At 46.5% G+C, this 19,165-nt stretch overlaps 1 protein-coding gene across 2 annotated transcripts in view; it reads left to right on the forward strand.

The window, feature by feature from the left end:
• LANCL1 (LanC like glutathione S-transferase 1) overlaps nucleotides 1–19,165 on the forward strand; it is a 63,479-nt gene that overhangs the window by 25,089 nt on the left and 19,225 nt on the right. For both annotated transcript variants that reach the window (XM_077448350.1, XM_077448351.1), the window contains exon 5: nucleotides 16,272–16,419. In XM_077448350.1, the coding sequence (XP_077304476.1) occupies nucleotides 16,272–16,419 (148 nt within the window). The remainder of the gene's footprint in view (nucleotides 1–16,271; nucleotides 16,420–19,165) is intronic.

Here is a 19,165-nt window from a genome sequence, read left to right on the forward strand (position 1 = left end):
CCGTGGTGTGTTTTTTTTTTTTTTTTTTTCCTGTTGAATAATGCAAATTTTACTCTCGGCTTTTTGTTTTGCCATATATATATTTTAGCATCATTTGTTTTTATTGTTCTAAAAAAAACTTTATGGTATTGCTATTTTGGTATCATTTGGAACTTTTTTTTTCTATATTATTTTTGGAAGGATCACCATTTTTAACATATTTATCCTTCCCATCCAGGATAGAGGTCTCATTAATTATTTTCTTAATTTCTGTTTTGTTAGCCAAGTATAACTTCACTGATGTAAGTGTCAGCTTAATTCCTAAGTATGATTGTGAATTCCCAGTTCTTCTTCCCTTTTTTTTTTTTTTTTCCCTTTCCCCATTTTTATTTGGTATTTCTGTATTTATTAATATTATTATTATTTTTATGGGATTTTAAAATTTGAGAGTTCCCCATTATTTATTTATTTATTTATTTTCTCTCATTATGTTTGGCAATGTCACCCTTGGTTTGGTTACATATAGTAAGATATCATCTGCGTATGCCACTACCCTATGTTCCTCCTCTTCCACACTCGCCCCTCCTATATTATCACTATTCCGCAAACTTGCCAGTGGTTTCAAAGACCGTATATACAGGAGTGGCGAGAGTGGGCACCCCTGTCTTGTTCAATTGAACATTTTAAAAGGCGGTGATATACTTTCGTTAACCCTCACCATTGCCATAGGGAGACTATATAGATTTTAGGTCCCAATCCTAGCTGTTGGAACGTATCCTAAATGAATCCCCAGTCTATCCTGTCAAATGCTTAGTCTGTGTCGATTGATGGGAGTAGTGCTGGGGGGTCCCCTGTTTTTTCCCTTTTGCAGCATTAACATTGTTCTTATACTATTATCCCTGCCCTCTCAAACCCTGTTTGATCTGTGTTCACCCATTGTGGCATCAAATTTTTGTGTATAACTTTGTATCAGCTTTCAGCAACGCTATGAGCCTATAGTTAGAAAAGATAGTTTTAGCCTTTCCCTCTTTGGGTATTATTGTAATATGGGATAGTAAGGACTCCCTTCTTATTCTTCATTTTCCCCTATTTTATTCAGGTAGTCGCACAATTTAGGTATTTAATTGATTTTGAAATATTTTATAATATTTATTCATAAACCCGTCGGGTCCTGTGCTTTTCCCTATAGGTGTTTCGTTTAATGCCTTTCTGATTTCAGATTGTGTGATTTGGTTCCTCTAGTTCCTTCAGTCCTTTCTTCTGGGACTTTTGGTAATTTGACATCCATTTAGGTATTTGTGTGTGTTTTTTGTCCTTTCTATATAATTTAAAGTCGTCTTCTTCTTATTTCTTAAGATTTTTGCAAGGTGTTTCCCTGGTTTATTTCCCCATTTGTATCTCTCCTTTACTACTCTGTTAACCACTTAAGGACTGCCTCACGCCGATATACGCCAGCAGAATGGCACGGCTGGGCAAAATCGTGTATATTTACGTGGCTCTTTAAGTGCCCAGCCATGGGTCGGGAGTGCGCTGCGGCGGCGCGTTCCCGACCCGGTCCTGAGCTCCGTGACCGTGGCCACAGGACCTGGTGTCCCGCGATCAGGTCACAGAGCTGAAGAACGAGGAGAGGTCTGTGTAAACAAACCTCTCCCTGTGTTTCCTAGTGTGGCTGTCACCGATCGTCAGTGATGTCACATGCCAAGCCATGCCCCCTACAATAAAAAAACACATAACGTCACACAAAACCCCTACACTGCCCCCTAGTGGTTAACTCCTTCACTGCCAGTGTAATTTACACATGAATCAGTGCATTTAAATAGCACTGATTGCTGTATAAATGAGTGGTCCCAAAAAATGTGTCAAAAATGTCAGCTGTGTCCGCCATAATGTCGCAGTCACAATAAGAATCGCTGATCGCTGCTATTACTAGTAAAAAAATTATATATTAATAAAAATGCTAAACTATCCCCTATTTTGTAAACGCTATAACTTTTGCGCAAACCAATCAATCGGTAATTGTGATTTTTTTTTTTTTTTTTTATTAAAAATATGTAGAAGAATATGTATCGTCCTAAACTGAGGAAAAAAAATGTTTTTTATATATATTTTTTTGGGGGATATTTATTATAGTAAAAAAATATTGCATTGCAAGTTGTCGCTCTATTTTTGTTTATAGCGCAAAAAATAAAAACCGCAGAGGTGATCAAATACCATCAAAAGAAAGCTCTATTTGTGGGGAAAAAAGGATGCCAATTTTGTTCGGGAGCCACGTCGCACGACCGCACAATTGTCAGTTAAAGCGACACAGTGCCGAATCGCAAAAAAGGGGCCTGGTCCTTTGGCTGCAAGTTGGTCCAGGGCTTAAAGAGGGATTCCACCTACAAAAAAAAAATTAAAAGCCAGCAGCTATAAATACTACAGCTGCTGACTTTTAATAAATGGACACTCACCTGTCCCGGGTTCCAGCGATGCTGAGGCCGATCGATCCCTCGGCTGCTGCCGCCACCATTCTAGGTGAGGGAATCAGGAAGTGAAGCGAATCGGCTTCACTTCCCGGTTCCCTACTGCACATGCGCGAGTCGCGCAGCGGAATAGGAATTGTCCGTGCTGTCTCTGAGACCCGTGTGTGTCCCAGCAGACAGCGCGACAGGACAGGAAATGGCGTAGACTCCCACGGGAGTCTATGCCCGGAAGTGGGTGTAAATACCTGTCTTTGACAGGTATCTCCACCCCCCCTCCCCCCTGAAAGGTGCCAATTGTGAGGAGGTTCCACTTTAGGGTGGAACCCCGCTTTAAGTTGTTAAATACTTTTCTTGTTTCCTGTTCCATCAAATCCTTTTATTTGATCTCTTTTTATTATTAAAGCCTGATGGATTTCGGCTTCCACTTGCTTTTTATACCTTCTTTTTTTTTTTTTTTTTTTTTTTTTTCCCCATAGTATTTTTGCTCTCTCTCTCTTCTTTCTTTTCTTTTTTTTTTTTGCCCCAATAGAGATCAACTTTCCCCTAATAATAAAAGCTTTATGGGCTTTTCTGGTGTCTCATTCAGCAAAAAATATTGGTCGATTTTCATTTAATACAGTCTTTTCTACTTCTACATCTTCTATTAAGTCTTCGTTTTAATCTCCATGGGCCTTTCCCTATCAATTTGATCTGCATTATTACTGGAGCATGGTCTGATATCGATGTTACTCTAATTGATATTACAGCCTCTAGGGCTCTATGCTCCACCAATATATAATCTAGCCTGGAGTATGTGTCATGCACTGCCGAGTGGTATGTACAATCTTTTGTGCTCGGATGTTGGACTCTCCAAACATCGACCAATTGATGGTTTCGTTATTTATTTTCTTTTATCAACGCGCCAGACGTACAATCCAAATTATGGTCCATGGAAAAGTTGAAGTCTCCAGCCAATATTAGGTAGCCCTGATTAAATTCCATCCAATTGTTAAAAATATTTGAAAGAGGGGGCGTGGTCTGGACATGGCCGAGTGAAGAAGTGCTTGCTCTGAGCTCCCGGCCACCTTCCTCCTAACCTGGCGTTTTTTAAACGACTTGCATAGAATGCACTCTACCAGGCAGCGGACTAGTCAGAGGCACAAACACCGACCTAATCTCGCCCCTACAACTCCAGCAACTGGGGAGATACAGAGGCTTTTCGGCCGCTCAAGCCCGGGTATCGCGGGACCCAAGATGGCGGCGCCGTGTGGTTCACATCCCTCGACCCTGTCACTGGAAGACACACCGGCCGCTTTGGAGAGCTCTCGGAGCCCGATCCTTTACCCGCACTCACCGGCGGCCCCTTCAACAGACTCTGGAGGATCTCCTCCTTTGCTGCTGCTTTACCGTTCGGATCCGGAATTGAAAGCTATTTTACAATCTCTCCCGACGAAGGCTGATATAGAGGCGATCGTGGGGAGAGTGGAGGCGGTACACAGGAAAGAAATAGCAGCTGTACACCAGGAGGTCATTTCCCTGGGCACTCGCCTTCTGACAGGGGAACAATCGGTGGCTTCTCTGGAACACTGAGTTGCCCTACAGGAAAACCAACACAGTGCCCACTCCCTAGCGGCGATAGACCTTCAACTTCGCATGGAAGAAATTGAAGACCGGAGCCGCAGAAACAATCTGCGGCTTCGTGCCATACCGGAGCTACAGATCTACTGGCCACAGTTAATGAAATTTTTCCGGCAGGTCGCAGGCGAGCAACTACCAGAGTGGCTTGAAGTGGATAGGGTGCACAGGACCCTGGGCCCAAGATCTTCTGATCCAGCTCGACTGAGGGACGTCCTCTGCCGGCTACACCACTACACCCATAAAGAGTTGATTGCCCGTAAGTCCTGGGAGATTGGCACAGTGGACGCAGTTCTCCTGGACCTGGCTAGGCGCTGCAAAGCCACATGTCGCTGGGGCTTCCCCTTCTCCGTTACCTTTACTAGGAACCAGCGCTCCTTCCTGCTATGTTCCCCCGGAGGCCCTCCCAGCCCTATTCACTTTCCTGGACGCCGACCCCCTTGAAGTTCCCGACTGGCTGGCCTATCTCCCACGTGCATAGAACCGCCCAGCCGCACAGGGGAGGAACACTCCACTGCCACAGAGGAGACAACGAGAGGCCCGCCGCCCACGCTCAATATCCCGGGATGGAGAGAGGAAGACTTAAGTGTTGCTCCAAGTCCTTTCATCTACCTCCCTGACCTTGCCGACATCAATCCCTTTTCTTTTTAACCCGATGGCTCCCCCCTGTTTTTTCATTTTTTTTTTCCCTTTTTTGCCTTATGGTTCGCCTCCTCCTTTGTGTTTGCTCCCTGCTCTCCCTTATGATACTGGCAATGGGGCCTCACTGTTCATGGCCTCCTGGCGGGGGACTGCCACGATGGCGGATACCGTGGACCTAGAGACTAACAGCAACCTCACAATTCCACCACCCGCTGGGCGCATGGAAGTAGGGCACCCACCGCGGCGGATCCCCCGCCTGGACCCTCCTCCCTGATCGCCTGACTCAAGCCCTACCACGGCACGGGCCTGGTGTCCCCTACTTCTCTTGCTCGGTGGCCCTCGTTCTCTGGAACACTTGTCGGTCACCGCCACCACCTGCTGTTTCGATCTCCTGGAGGTACTTTGTGCTATGTCAAGCGGCAGTGGGTGTCTCATCTACTGTGGGACATTCACCTGAATAGACACTCCTGGGCGGTGAGGGCTGGGGGGGTGGACCGTGGCCATGCAGGACTTCTACGGCCCACCGTCATGAGATGGCGGATGGAGCCGCTGTGATGGGAGGGGGGGCTGCGGGGGATTGGGGAATGTATATCATGTGTCTAACGGGGATGAATACTGAGGTGTTTACTATATGTCCCCCCCCCGCTCTAACCGGGGACTGTGATGTGGGGGGTGGTTTTGTTTCTGAGGGGGGAACTGGGGGGGTTGCTTATCGGGAGAGATCGGGTGTCCGCCCACCCCCCCGGCGCTGGGGGAGCGGTGCGTCCATACCGGGCCGTTCCCTCGGTTCCGTGAATGGGCTGGAGGGGTCTTTGGGACCCGGTTGTGGCGTCTCCCCCCGGGTGCTAGACTGGACGACTGTAGGTTCACGCCGGCCCTGTGCGGGGAGCCGCCTTGGCTGTGAGCACCCCTCTCGCCCCCCCCCCCCTCCCTTCTCTCCCTTCCTCTCCTCCACTCCCTTTGCTCCCCCCCTTCCTCCTCCCGCCTTGCCCCCCTTCCCTACCCCTGATGCCATCTTCTCCCCCCCCCCCCCCTTTTTTTTTTTTTCTTTTCTTTCCCTCCCGCTCCTGCCTTTTTCCTCCCCGCCCCTCCTCCCTGTGCCCTCTACCCCCCAGTTGAGCCATCTAGATTTGCACGGCAAGCGCCGGATTACTGCTCTGTTATAAGTTCCACGTCTGTTCCGCGGTTTTGTACCCACGCCCAGCAATGGGCCTTGACTCATGACTGCGGATGGGTATGGTTATTGTTACTGTTAATGTTATACATTGCATATGATTATTATATATGATTATTCTCTATTATGTCCTCTCCTCGCCCCTTTCTTCCCTGTTGGTGTATGCTCTGCACCTAGTACTTTATATCTCTATAAAGGCATTTTTTTTCTTTTTCTCCTTTTTGAACGCGCTGGGTTGGGCGGGAGGCCCAGGGGCTCGCCACCGGTCCCCTGTCTGCTCTCACCCCACATAGGCCACGGTGTACTCCCGGTAACCCGGAATTGTACACTGCTGAAGGTTACGCCTTCTTAGCTTACTCCTAGCCAGCTCCGGAAGTGCCGGAGTGGTGGGGAAATTTTTATTTTCTACCCCCCCAGACGTCACCCCCCTTTTCCTTCTTTCTTTTTTCCTTCCTCTCTCCCTTCTCTTCTCCCCTACCCTCCCTTCTCCCCTGTATTTATCCCCGTACTGTCCCTGGGGATTTCTCTCTGTTCCCTTTCACCCCTCTTTTGAGACATGGCGGTGGCCTCCGTTAAAGTGATCTCCTTGAATGCTAAGGGTTTAAATACCCCGGAGAAGAGGCGTATTCTCCTGCGTGACCTAAAGATCTCCCATGCGGACATGGCCTTTATTCAGGAGACCCACTTTAGAAATGACAAGCTCCCCCCTGCTTCAGAACAGATATTATTCCAAGGTATACCACTCCACTAACCCTCTTTCTAAGTCCAAGGGAGTGTCTATTTTGGTGTCTAGTAAACTGCCTTGGCAGTGCCAAAAGGTTGTAAGTGACCCGGCAGGACAATTTCTTTTCTTGGTGGGACAGATTGGGGAAACACAAATTACGCTTTATGCCCCTAACGACCACCAAGACATCTTTCTTAGACACACTCTTTCAAAGTTGATGGAAGTCAAAATAGGCCAGTTACTTCTGGGAGGTGATTTTAATGTGCCTTTTGTTCCCGGCTTCAGATACGTCCTCCGGGCTTTCCTCTGTTCCACTAAACTGCAGGAAACATGTAACGCAGATCTTACATGACACCCAATTAATAGACGTTTGGCGACTCAACCACCCCGGAGAGAGGGATTATACCTTCTACTCCTCTCCCCACAAAATCTATTCCAGGATAGATTTCTTCCTGACTCCACACGATCAGTTACACTTAGTCAGCTCTACGGCCCCGGGTCAGATTACGTGGTCTGATCATGCTCCCGTCTCTTTAATTTACACCCTTAGCGACCACCCCTCACCCAGATCCCTGTTTTGGCGGTTAAACGAAAGCCTTCTGCAGGTCCCTGAAGTTCTTGCAGATGTTTCCAAAGAACTTAACCTATATTTTCAGGAAAATGCTACGCAGGATTGCGACCGGGGGATTCTCTGGGAAGCTCATAAACCGGTTATCCGGGGTGTTTCTATCAAGCACGGAGCCACCCTGCAAAAGAAGAGAAATGCCCATATTGCCAATTTACTCTCCCGACTGGCCTCCGTGGAGTCCTCCCATAAACATTCCCCTAAACAACCATTAGAAGTAGAACTATCCTCACTTCGCATGCAAATTACGGAAGCCCTCCAATACAAAGCGAAAGCGGCGGTCCAATTTACACGTCGGTTATCCTACGAAAAGGGAGACAAATGCGGGAAGACGTTGGCCAAGTCGATTAAGGCGATTAAGTCAGCATCCTATATCCCCCAGGTGATAGATGCGCAAGGCCAACGGGCCTCCACCCCACAACAGATTGCCACGGCCTTTGGTGATTTTTACTCGGGTCTCTATAATCTACCAAGTTCTAATTGCACACAAGCACAGATAGACAGTTATATTGCGGAATACCGACTCCCTTCGCTTTCCTCCAGAGGCCCAAACCGTATTGGAAGCGCTGATCACCATTGAGGAGCTACAAGTAGCTGTGAAGGCCATGAAAGCAGATAAAGCCCCGGGACCTGACGGCTTCACCGCCCAATATTACAAGGCATTGCTTCCAACTTTAGGACCCTACCTAGTGTCGTTCTTTAATGCGCTGAGTACGGGAACTGACTTCCCCAGAAAAACACTGAGAGCCCATATAGCACTAATCCCTAAGGAGGGGAAAGATCCCAATCAATGCGGTAGCTATAGACCGATCTCTTTGCTAAACCTAGATTTGAAACTGTTTTCCAAAATACTTACCTCCAGATTGGCGTGCCATTTTCAATCCCTCGTACATTTGGACCAAGTGGGGTTCATACCCAACAGAGAAGCAAGAGACAACAGTATAAAGGTCCTGAATTTACTCTATGTAGCCAATACCAGGAAAATCCCATGCCTCTTAGTCAATACTGACGCCGAGAAGGCATTTGACATGGTCAACTGGCAATATATGTTCTCTGTTCTTCGACACATAGGGCTAGGGGAGAAGATGATGAAGTGGATCACCAGCATCTATACGGTCCCCTCGGCTCAAGTTAAAGCCAATGGGGTCCTGTCGACCCCCTTCCCTATTGGAAATGGGACGAGGCAGGGATGCCCGTTGTCCCCACTCCTCTTTGCCTTGTCACTAGAACCGTTTTTGTACCATTCGACATAATCCGGACGTTTCTGGGCTTCAAATCGGTAACTCACACTATAAAATCTCTGCATATGCCGACGACCTCCTGTTCTCCCTGACGAACCCCCACACCTCCCTGTCGAAACCTACTTAGAGAATTTGAGGAATTCGGGAAGATCTCTCACCTCAAAATTAACTTTATCAAATCGGAGGCCATGGGACTGGCAGTCCCCACCCGAATCCTAACGGACCTGCAGGCCAATTTTAATCTGAAATGGACTGCCACGGCCCTCACTTATTTAGGCACGAAAATCCCGGCAGATATTTCCCGGACGTTTGAACTTAACTTTCCACCCCTGTTATCAACTACACGTTTGCTTCTTGAGACTTGGACTGGAGGAGGTCTTCACTACTGGTTTGGGAGGTGCAACCTTCTTAAAATGACCATTCTACCCAAATTTATCTATCTCATCCAGGCATTGCCCATACATATCCCTCCCTCCTTTTTTAAACGGGTACAGGCTCTCTACTAAATTTGTCTGGGCGGCTAAGAAACCCAGACTACGTTACTCTCAAATGACTCTTCCCAAGCAATGGGGAGGCCTGGCACTTCCAGACATTCGCTGCTATTATCTAGCATCTCATCTTGGACGGATTCTTGTTTGGCGACGAAATGGGGCCTCCAAACTTTGGATTCAAGTAGAACAATCCCAATCCCGGATTCCCCTGTCCGGAGTGCTGTGGTGCTATAAGGACCTCCCGATAGACTTGAAGTCGCACCCCCTACTGGGGACGACACTGACGCAGAGTCACCGGGCCGCCACTCAGAAGTCCCTTTTGCCATCTGTATCGCTTCTACTTCCCGTCTTAGGTCACCCGAAATTTGAACCAGGTCTCAACCAGACTAACTATGTACCGCTTAGAAGTGCAGGTCACGTTCATGCGGCCAAATTCCTGGCCGATGGCCGTTGGCCTTCACTTTTAGAACTCTCGGCAGCGACGGGAATATACTGACTCCCTTTCTGGAAAGCCCTACAGATTCATAATTTCCTCCCTTTGTTACCACGGGATTTTGAGAAACAATTAACCCCCTTTGAGATTTTATGCTCCGGAACGGAACCATTAACCCATGTTCTTGCCCAGACCCACGCTTTGTTATCTACACCGAGAGACCCGCCCACCCTGCATAGCCAAATGGGAAAGAGACCTTCAGTGCACCTTCTCGACCGCGCAGGCACAGCGCATCGTCTCTTTAGCCCTTAAATCCTCCATCTGCACTAAAATTCAGGAAACCAACTTTAAGATTCTTAATCGTTGATATCCGACTCCCTCTCGCTTGAGTAAATGCTTCCCTTCTTCCTCGGATCGGTGCTGGCGCTGCGATGAGGAGGAGGGTACTTTGCTCCATGTTTTCTGGACATGCTCTAGATTGAAGGGGTTTTGGGACGAGGTCCGCCGCATTACCCAGCAATTCACGGAATATGAGATTCCGAATGAGGCGGCCTTCTTCTTGCTTCACCACTCTCCGACTGCCGTCCAGAAGTATAGGAAGTCCCTGGTCTGCCACCTTCTTAATGCGGCTAAAGCATGCATCCCTCTACACTGGAAGCAAAGCCCCCCCCCCCCCCCGACTGTGGCACACTGGTTGAGGAAAGTGGAGGACGTACGAAGACTGGAAGACGTGATTCTCACAGCACAACATAAACAAGAAACTTTCAAGAAGACCTGGGATAGCTGGTGCATGTTCATATTCTCGGCAGAGGGTCAACGCCTATTGGCATCCTGATCCTTCTTTGTTATCTAGGCACGGGAGGTTGGCTGGGGCCACCGTCATGTCTATGTCTATCCCCGCCTTATTAATCTTTCCTACGCTTTCTCTCTACTTTTCCTATTCTTCACCATCCCTTCCCTTTACTGACCCCTCTGTGTCGCCCCTCGCTGTCTTTGACTACTGTTCTTTTTTCGTCCCGCGCTCCCTCTCTCTAGGAGTTCGGGACGTCCACCCCCCCCCCCTCTTATGTGTAGGGGGGGGGGTGCAGGGGTTGACTCTTCTCCAGCGCAATCCGAACGAGCTTTGACAAGGGCTATAGTTAAATATTTTCCTTCCTCCTTTCAGTTGCATGTACATTGAGAGAGTAATTGTTTGTTTCGTGTCTCCTGGCCTGGTTTTTGTACTACTTTTTTTGTAACCATAGCCCTGTATGTATGTTTTATTATGTGTGCTGGGGAACAAAGAAATTTTATGGGGTATTTATTGGGGCAATATACATTTGCAAGCGTGTACTTCATACCCTATAAGGTCCCCTTCAAAAAAAAAAGGAAGCGACCTTCTGGGTCTACTTTTCTCTCCTCTAAGATGAAACTGACCTTTTTTCCTTAACCCTATTGCTAAACCTTTTGCCCTTCTACTTGAAGAGTCTCCATAATACCATACTGGGATGGCCTTTGAGTATAACTTGTTGTTTTGAGTCCTGTGCAATATGTGTCTCGTAGACCCATATCGCAGCATATCTTTCCAATTCCCTTACTACCATATGTCTCTTTTCTGGGGAATTTAAACCTCTTACATCATATGTCGAAAGCTTTGTATTATTCATGTTAACCTTCTTCCCCCCCCCCCCCCCCCCCGTCTCCCTCCCGTCCCCAAGCCTCCATATCAGAACCTGGAGGACAGCAAAATATTCAAATTCACAAACCATATCTCTGACCCCGTCCCTTCCTTTTTGGTGTTTTAGACCTCATGGTCTTCAAGCAGGTTTCTATTTCTCTCTTTGGGGCCTCCCTGCTATCCTCTGCCTGAGGTAGTGTTCTGTCTGGTGCTGTGGCCGATCTCCCCTACTATCGGGAAGGTGGCTACGGAACTCTCCGGGTAACTAAATCTCCCTTCCCCATATGTATGTCCTTCCTTTTCAGACAGAAAATGTTCGATGGGAGCTTTTTGTCGGAAATTCTGATTGCGTGTACACAATTCCGACGCACAAAGTTCTATACATGCTCTGAATCGAGCAGAAGAGCTGCACTGGCTATTGAGCTTCAATTTTCTCAGGTCGTCGTATGTCTCCACGTTCTTGACATTTGGAATTTCTGACAACATTGTGTGACCGTGTGTATGCAAGACGAGTTTGAGCCAACATCCGTCTGAAAAAATCCCATGGATTAGAGTTTCTGGCATAGGAATTCCCTTTTTTTTTTTTTTTTTTTTTTTTTTTTTTACAGAAATCCTTTGTTTCCTAAATAAACCTAAGTTTTACAGTGTGTCCATTTGTCCTACCTATCAAACATGTGGGGAAACCCCAATTGTATTGAATGATCTTGCAACCCCAGTAGAAGTTTTAACATCCTCCTTCTCCTTAGAGTTTCTTATGATAGGTCTGGAAAAATTTGCAGTGTCTTTTCCTCAGATTTAATTGGGGCTTACTCCTCATATTTCCCCATATTTTTTTTTTCTTCTTCCCAGTTATCGAACCTTACAATTATGTCCCTTGGACTCTCTAGCTGGATTCCCTTCGGTCTTCTTAACCTATGAGTTCTTCTTTTTATTTTAATTTTTTTATTGGGTTTGTTTCTTCTTTCCCGAGTATTGGGTTAACTAATTATTTTCCTTACTATTTCTGTTAGGCCCTCAGTCTGTTTAGATTCGGGGAGACCCTTTTATTCTCAAGATTTTTTTCTTCTGTTCTGTTTTCTTGATCTTCCAATCTATATGCCTGCTCTCATTCAAATTTTTTTTTATTTTATTTTTTTTTTTTTTTATAGCTTTTATTTCTCCATTTTAGGTGGCAGTCCCAAGATGTTATATCCCCCCCCCCCCACTTCCTCCACTCTCTTGAAAGTAGATGACCCCTTGTGAATTATCGCCAGCTCTGTTTTCAGGGAGTTCTGCAGGACCGCAAACATGGTTGCCATATCTGATTTTGTTGGTAGTTGAGCCTTCATCTGTTTTTACTCATCTCTTTCTGAATCTATAATGGAAAATGAAAGACTCTGAATTGTTTCGAATGTTTTATTCTGGCCCACCTTCTTCCTTCTTTTTTTTTTTTTCCCTTTGCTTCAGTTTGGTGCTCTTTGATACTTTGTTTGCTTATCTCTGCTCCTTCCTTGGATCACACTATTTACTGGGGCTCAGACTAAGTCAGGGTGATTTTACCACCCCCCCCCCTCCCTTTCTGACTTTTCCCCTTTTGTTCTTTGTTTCCCCCGCATTATGGGGAAAAAAGAGGAAACGCAGAGGTGTAACAATACAACGTTCAAGTAAGGTGGTGCAGTGGAGGGGTGGTGAGAGTCAAGAAATTTAAGGCGGGGGGAGTCATCTTCCTTCCTTCCTTCCTTCCTTCCTTCCTTCCTTCCTTCCTTCCTTCCTTCCTTCCTTCCTTCCTTCCTTCCTTCCTTCCTTCCTTCCTTCCTTCCTTCCTTCCTTCCTTCCTTCCTTCCTTCCTTCCTTCCTTCCTTCCTCTTCTTTTTCTTTTTCTTCATGTTTCCTTTCCTCTCGCCCTCCCTCTCCCTTCTTCCAAACCTTAATCAGACAGGGGGTCTATACAGCTCTACTCCGTACGGTATCCGCAGGTCTCTCTCTGCCGCCCTAGTTCAGGAAACCCTGGGGGGGCCTTACTTGATCTCCACTCGGCTAATCTTGGCCGCCCTCGGTCTCTGCCGATCTCCGCCACTATTCTCTGTGTGCCCATGTTTCCTCCTGCCGTCCCTGAGTACGTTCGGATACCCGGCTATGGATATCCGCTGGGTATCCACAGCCACCTCTTACGCCAATGATCCCCTACACTTCTCTATCCCCTCCACCCCCAACAGGGAGGGGGGGCACTTCTCCACCACCTCCACACTCCTTCCAGGCACTCTCCGCCTCACACGATCTGCGCACCCACGGTGGCGGATGTCCTCATGAGAAAGGGGCAGACTGGAACAAGCGGGGCCATCGAAGGAGAGCCTCCTCCCGATCCACGGCAGTTGACGACTCACAGGGACAAAGGAGAGGTAAGCCAAGATGGAGGAATCTGAGACGGACGTGCAGGAATTAAGTGAGAAACTACATAACCCAAGCATACAACTTGAGGGGTTACACCTTTTTGGCTCCTGTAACTAGTCTCCTATAATGTCCACATCTAAAGGAGCAGTGAGATTGTAGACAATAGAGGACACACCTGTACCATTGAGGCTGTATAATGGCTTTGGCTCTATACTTGAAAGCCCTGTACACACTAGTGTGTGGTTTATTTTTTTAATTTTTTTCATTCAAAAAACTGACAGCTCAGGATGAGCCGCTCAACTAACTATCTGATGTTAGTAAAGTGATCTCCCCTGCTGTTCTATTGTGTTCTGACAGGGGACGGCTCTTTCTGCCAGAACACCTCTGGTCAGAGTTTTCAGCAGTTGGCTGAGAGCGCTGATTGGGAGCCACTCAGCAGACCTTTATACGGTCATGCCCCTTTAACAAAAGCCGGCTTCTGTCTGACCGATTCCAGTACACACAGGCCGAATGTTGGCTGGTTTCTGTTGAACCAGCCGACGCTGCCCAACATTCAGCCATGTGTACTAGGCATAAGGAACTGCGGATGCTAAAATGCTTAATCTGGATCCCTGAAGTCCAGTTTACCAACAGTGGCAGCCTCCGCATCCACCATTTGCTGACATAATGTAGAGCAGATTCAAAGCCAACTTACCTTTTTAAAGGGTAAGACAGGTTGACAAAAAGTCAGAGGTGCATTGTGCAATAAAAGTATAGAAAATATGGAGATGCACATATTTTCTGTACTTTTATTCCACGCTGAACCTCTGACAGCTCTTTTTAGAGTGAAACATGTTAGGTCCTTCTTGGGTATATGTAATTTTTTTTTTTTTTTTATTACTTTTATTGTTTTCACTATTATTACACATGTCAAGGTAAGTTGACTTTGAATCTGGCCTACATTATGTAAGCAAATAGTAGATGACTGGGCAGAGGCTGGCACTGTTGGTAAGCTGGGCTTCAGGGAGCCAGATTAGGCCTTTTAGCATCCGCAGTGCCTAAGGCCAGACTGGTTTGAATCTCGGCCAGTCCAGCAGAATCAATCAACTATCTTGGCTACAACCAGCCTGCCGGATTTTGCATACAATTATCTCTAGTGGCTGCTACAGCTATTAGCAGCAATCACTGTCTTCTCCTGACAGGGTCAAAGGGGACAGGTTTTGTCCTTTTTTTATTGTGCACAATCTCACTGCTCCTTTTTAGATGTGGACAGTATAAGACTAGTTACATAAGCCAAAGGTGTGATACCTCCAGTTGTATCCTTGGGTTATGCAGTTTCTTATTCCAATTTGATATTTACAGTATAGTACATGGCACTATTTTTGCTATTTTAATTGGGTTGAATAACATTTTGTTGTTAGCCCAGTGGTTCCTGGGGCGTGGGTAGGTGCACCCCATTCATGTTACTGCATAGTTAGTGCGACTATTGAGCATAATTTGACATAGGACCATATTGTTTTTGTACTTGATCAAACCAAACTATTGCTGCCTATAGTCACAATTTGAAGGCTGAGGTTCTTGTCTCACAGATGTTTAATATACATATCAAATTCTTACACCAACACTTGCATCAACACAGTAGAACTAAATAGGACAAATATGAAGGACAAATTATCAGACGTACAGTGAATTACCGGTACATTTAAAACAAACATGACTTGAGACTTGCAACTAGATGGAAATAAATTTACACACCACTTTTGCCTCCTTGTGAGCTAAGAGAGGGGTTTGTATCTTGAAGATTAGTCAGATGGCTTACTTTATACGCACAAAAAAAAACTTTGAACAGTGTTGTGCTCCCAAGGTTTGTCATTGCAGCTGCAAGAAAAAACAGGAAGTGACATGTAGTAATGCATGATTTCTAGAGGAAATTAACATTATAGACACAGAAACCGATTTAATCTCTGTGGTTGGCATCCCTACCCAGCTGGCCGCTTGCTGCAGGCATTCTGATCTGTAACAAATTTGCCTGTTGTCTGTAGTAATTACCAGGTGGAAGCATCTTTGCATACATGTAGCGTCCTTTCAAAACTGACATTTTGTGAGGAACAGTTAAAGTAAGCAAACAAAAAAGAAAAACTACTGACTTTGTATGATCATATTTCCAATTCTCAGTTTATCGATATCTGATGGCTTCAGATGTATTGTCTTGTCAAATAATCTGCCTTGCTTATTACCACTGCAACAGCTTCTTCAATTGACCACCCAATGCCTTATTTCTCAATGATCTTGTTAGAGTAGATGATAGATCATGGAAGACAGAGTAGAATGTAGAGCGATGCTGTGTATACAGAAACATATTTGTTGCACACTTTTACATATTTATAAATGCAATTGCAGTATCGTGTCTGAGCACTGTTTGTGTTATTGCATAGGGAAGAGTAGCTGTCCGTGATATATTTATCAGCCTTCCACCTCTTTCCACTTCTTTCTAGTTGCCCTGCTGGGATTTATGATCTAGTATTTATACTTTAAGTCACATTTTTGCAGGGAGCTGCAAAGAAATGCATCCTAGCATCGCTTTGCAGGTCCCTTAGCTATAACCTATAGCTTCAGGCCATAACCCTGGTGTGTGTGTGTGCGTGTGTATATAAATATATATATATATATATATATATATATATATATATATATATATATATATATATATATATATATATATATATATGTGGCAGACCTGCATAACCCCAACCTCCTATTTATTATTATTATTATTATTATTATTTTTCACATTACCTCAAAATAACAAATACAACTAATTATTTCTCAGTACTATGTAACAGAGGCTTTTTAGGTATATGTCATTTTTGCTACTTGTAGAGTTCTTCAGATGCATTCAACTGTGATGAAGCTGGACTCTCGGCTACCAGATGAGCTTTTGTATGGCCGTGTGGGCTACCTTTATACTTTGTTATTTATCAACAAGCATTTTGGGGACGGAAAGATTCCTTACCAGTATATGCAACAGGTAAGAGCTAGTTCTATGCTATAATCATCCATTTAATATCTGAGATTCATGCATTTCATTGCTTTGTAGCAGTGGCCCCCAAACTGCTGTATGGGCTGCTGGATACTGTAAACAGGCCACTGCAATGGAACTGGAGGGCTGGAGATGATTGCAGAGTGGCAGTTAATGCCAGTCAATGGAAAACAGAGCAATCAGTCCTAGCATCAGTGGCCATTAAGAGGCATGGTGCCCCATCCTTGGTGTTATTAATCAGTGGGAGAAATATAGGGTCTGTTATTGGTGTTTAGTGGTAGGAATACAGTACCCAACATTGGTGTTCACTTGCACTCAACTTGTAGGCCCCTTGGCCCTTTTTTATATATATTTTTCTCCAGTCATCTTCCAGGACGGCACACCTGAGAGATGATTGGTCTCACCTGACCGGAAACACAATCAACAACAGAGTTTAAAAGTCCCCGCCCCTCCCTCCAACTCTCAGTTATTGTGTTTCCCACAGATGGCAGCAAAAACATTTTTTGTTTTACTAAGGGGGAAAGGTCAGGGACCTTTTTTACCCCCCCCCCCCCCCCCCCCCCACAGGGGGATAGACCCGGAGCAGCCAGGGGTGACTGCGGGGTCTGTCTGGGCTTGGCCCTTCCCTGGGGGGTTGTTCCCAGAAACACTTCTCTATACTGAGAAGCCTCAGGGGAGGTTGGTGCACCTGGCTGCTTATGGAAATCTCCCCTGAGAGGCTGTGTAATGGGACAGGTGAGGTGCTTCCTTACAGTGTCCCCAAGTATCCTGTTTTCCCCTCCTGCCTGACGTTGGTGGATGGTGGAGAAGGGCAGCACTGGTATTCCCCACATTCCGGGGAGAAGGCTCTGCACCAGGGGGAGTGTGTAGCTCCCAGAAAGGGAGCTGAGATCTCCGGATGGCCTCTGTACATGAGCGGTGTCCACAGGCCACTACCGCTCATGCCCGGAAGTCGCCGCACTCCTTGGTGAGCTCATTTCCGGTGATTTTGAGCTACACCAAAATGGCGCTGAGCAGATGCTATACTGGCATAACCCCGGCAGACACAGACACAGTATGTGAAGGAACGCTGGGGATTCAAAGTGGAGCAGCGGCAAGACAGGAGGGGCCAGAGGTTTAGAACCCTTCAGAAACCGCTCAAAGCTACAGTCCTCCTGAGCAGACTGAAGGAGCGTGAAGAAAGAGGGCGGACTAGAACAAGCAGCTGCTGAGGTTGCCACAGGGGGTGAGTGATCCTGCTGCAGGGGGGGGAGGGATTTGGGAGGGCCCCATTTCACTCTCCCCCATGGGACACAGGGTGGCTTAACGGCTTTTGTGTTATCATTCATGGGTACTGAATGCCCTGCCCAGGGGACGACCAGTAGGTCTAAACCCAAAGCCACTTCTGAATCTAGGCGCTGTGGGTACTGTAACGATAAGCTCTCACAAAACCACAGCAAGCCTTTTTGTGACAAATGCATCTTTTAAGCTTTGTAGGCAAGGAGACAGCACAGATTGTGAAGGAATGCCGGGCACTGCAGTCAGATGCTAGCAACCCTTCATTCCTTTAGGACAACGATGCCCCGTCAGGAAGGGTGAGCCCCTTCGCAGGAGGACATGTCCACCACTTACACAGGAGGGTCCCAGGAACCTGCCCCCTACCATTAAGATGCATAGGAGGGTCAGGCTTTGGGGATAATCTCCCGAGAAGAGGGAAGATTCCGATCAGGGCAGCCTGGTGAAGGCTAGGCCTGGGGGTCACCTTTTTTCAGCGGAGGACATGGAGGGTCTCCTTAAGGCTATTTATACGTCGGAGGACATTCAGATGCCCTCTGCCCAGGTATTCACTCAAGATAGGGTGTATAAGGGATTGGGTAAGCTGCAAATTAGATCCTTGCCAGTACACTAGTCCCTTAAAGATATAATTCTAAGGGAGTGGAAAGAGCCTGAGCGAAGCTTCTAAAACTGAAGACCTGGAAGCTTGGATGCCCTTTTAAGGAGGAGGAGGAAGAGAAATTCTTTTAAGGTTCCTCGCTTGGATGTGTCCTTAGCGCAGGTGTCCAAGAGGTCGGACCTGTCCTTTGAGGACTTGGGCAACATTCGGGATCAGATGGATAAAAAAAATCTGAGACCTTGTTGCATAGAGCCTGGGAGGCCAATGCTGCCGCAATGGGCCCAGCATTAGCCTCAGCCTGTGTGGCCAGAAGAGCAGACGCTTGTCTCAACAGACTGATGGACCATGTCTCGTGTAAAAAAGAATCCAAGGAAGCAGTTGACTCCTTGGAGGTAATTGGGAGAGCAGTAGCCTGTATGGCAGACTCAGCGGTGGAAACGGTAAGAACGACTGCTAGGTCACCGTCACTTCTGAACTCTGCTAGGAGGGCCCTATGGGTAAAAACATGGGATGGAGATTTTACCTCTAAATCCTGACTGTGTGGTATTCCCTTTTGAAGGCTCCCTCCTGTTTGGTTTGGGACTTGAGCAAGTACTTTCCCGATCTACAGAAAGGGGTAAAAAATGTCCTACAAAGCAAGAGAGGGAGAGAGGGAAGAAATGTTTTCGAGGCCCCTCAGCAAAGGGTCAATCTAAGAGTGACCAGAGAAAAAAGTGGGAGTTCGGGAAGGGCAAGGAAAAAAGCGTGATTCTTTTTTTCCGGCTCTGGACCTACTAACAAAGAAACCAAACGACACCAACATAAAGGTTGGCGTAAAAGATAAAAATAAAAGATCACACAGAGCCCCTATATCCTAAATCT

Source organism: Lithobates pipiens, unplaced genomic scaffold (genome assembly GCF_037356315.1).
Source record: "Lithobates pipiens isolate NorthernLeopardFrog02 unplaced genomic scaffold, aLitPip1_a1.2 Scaffold_22, whole genome shotgun sequence".
In the NCBI taxonomy this organism is placed as follows: Eukaryota; Metazoa; Chordata; class Amphibia; order Anura; family Ranidae; genus Lithobates; species Lithobates pipiens.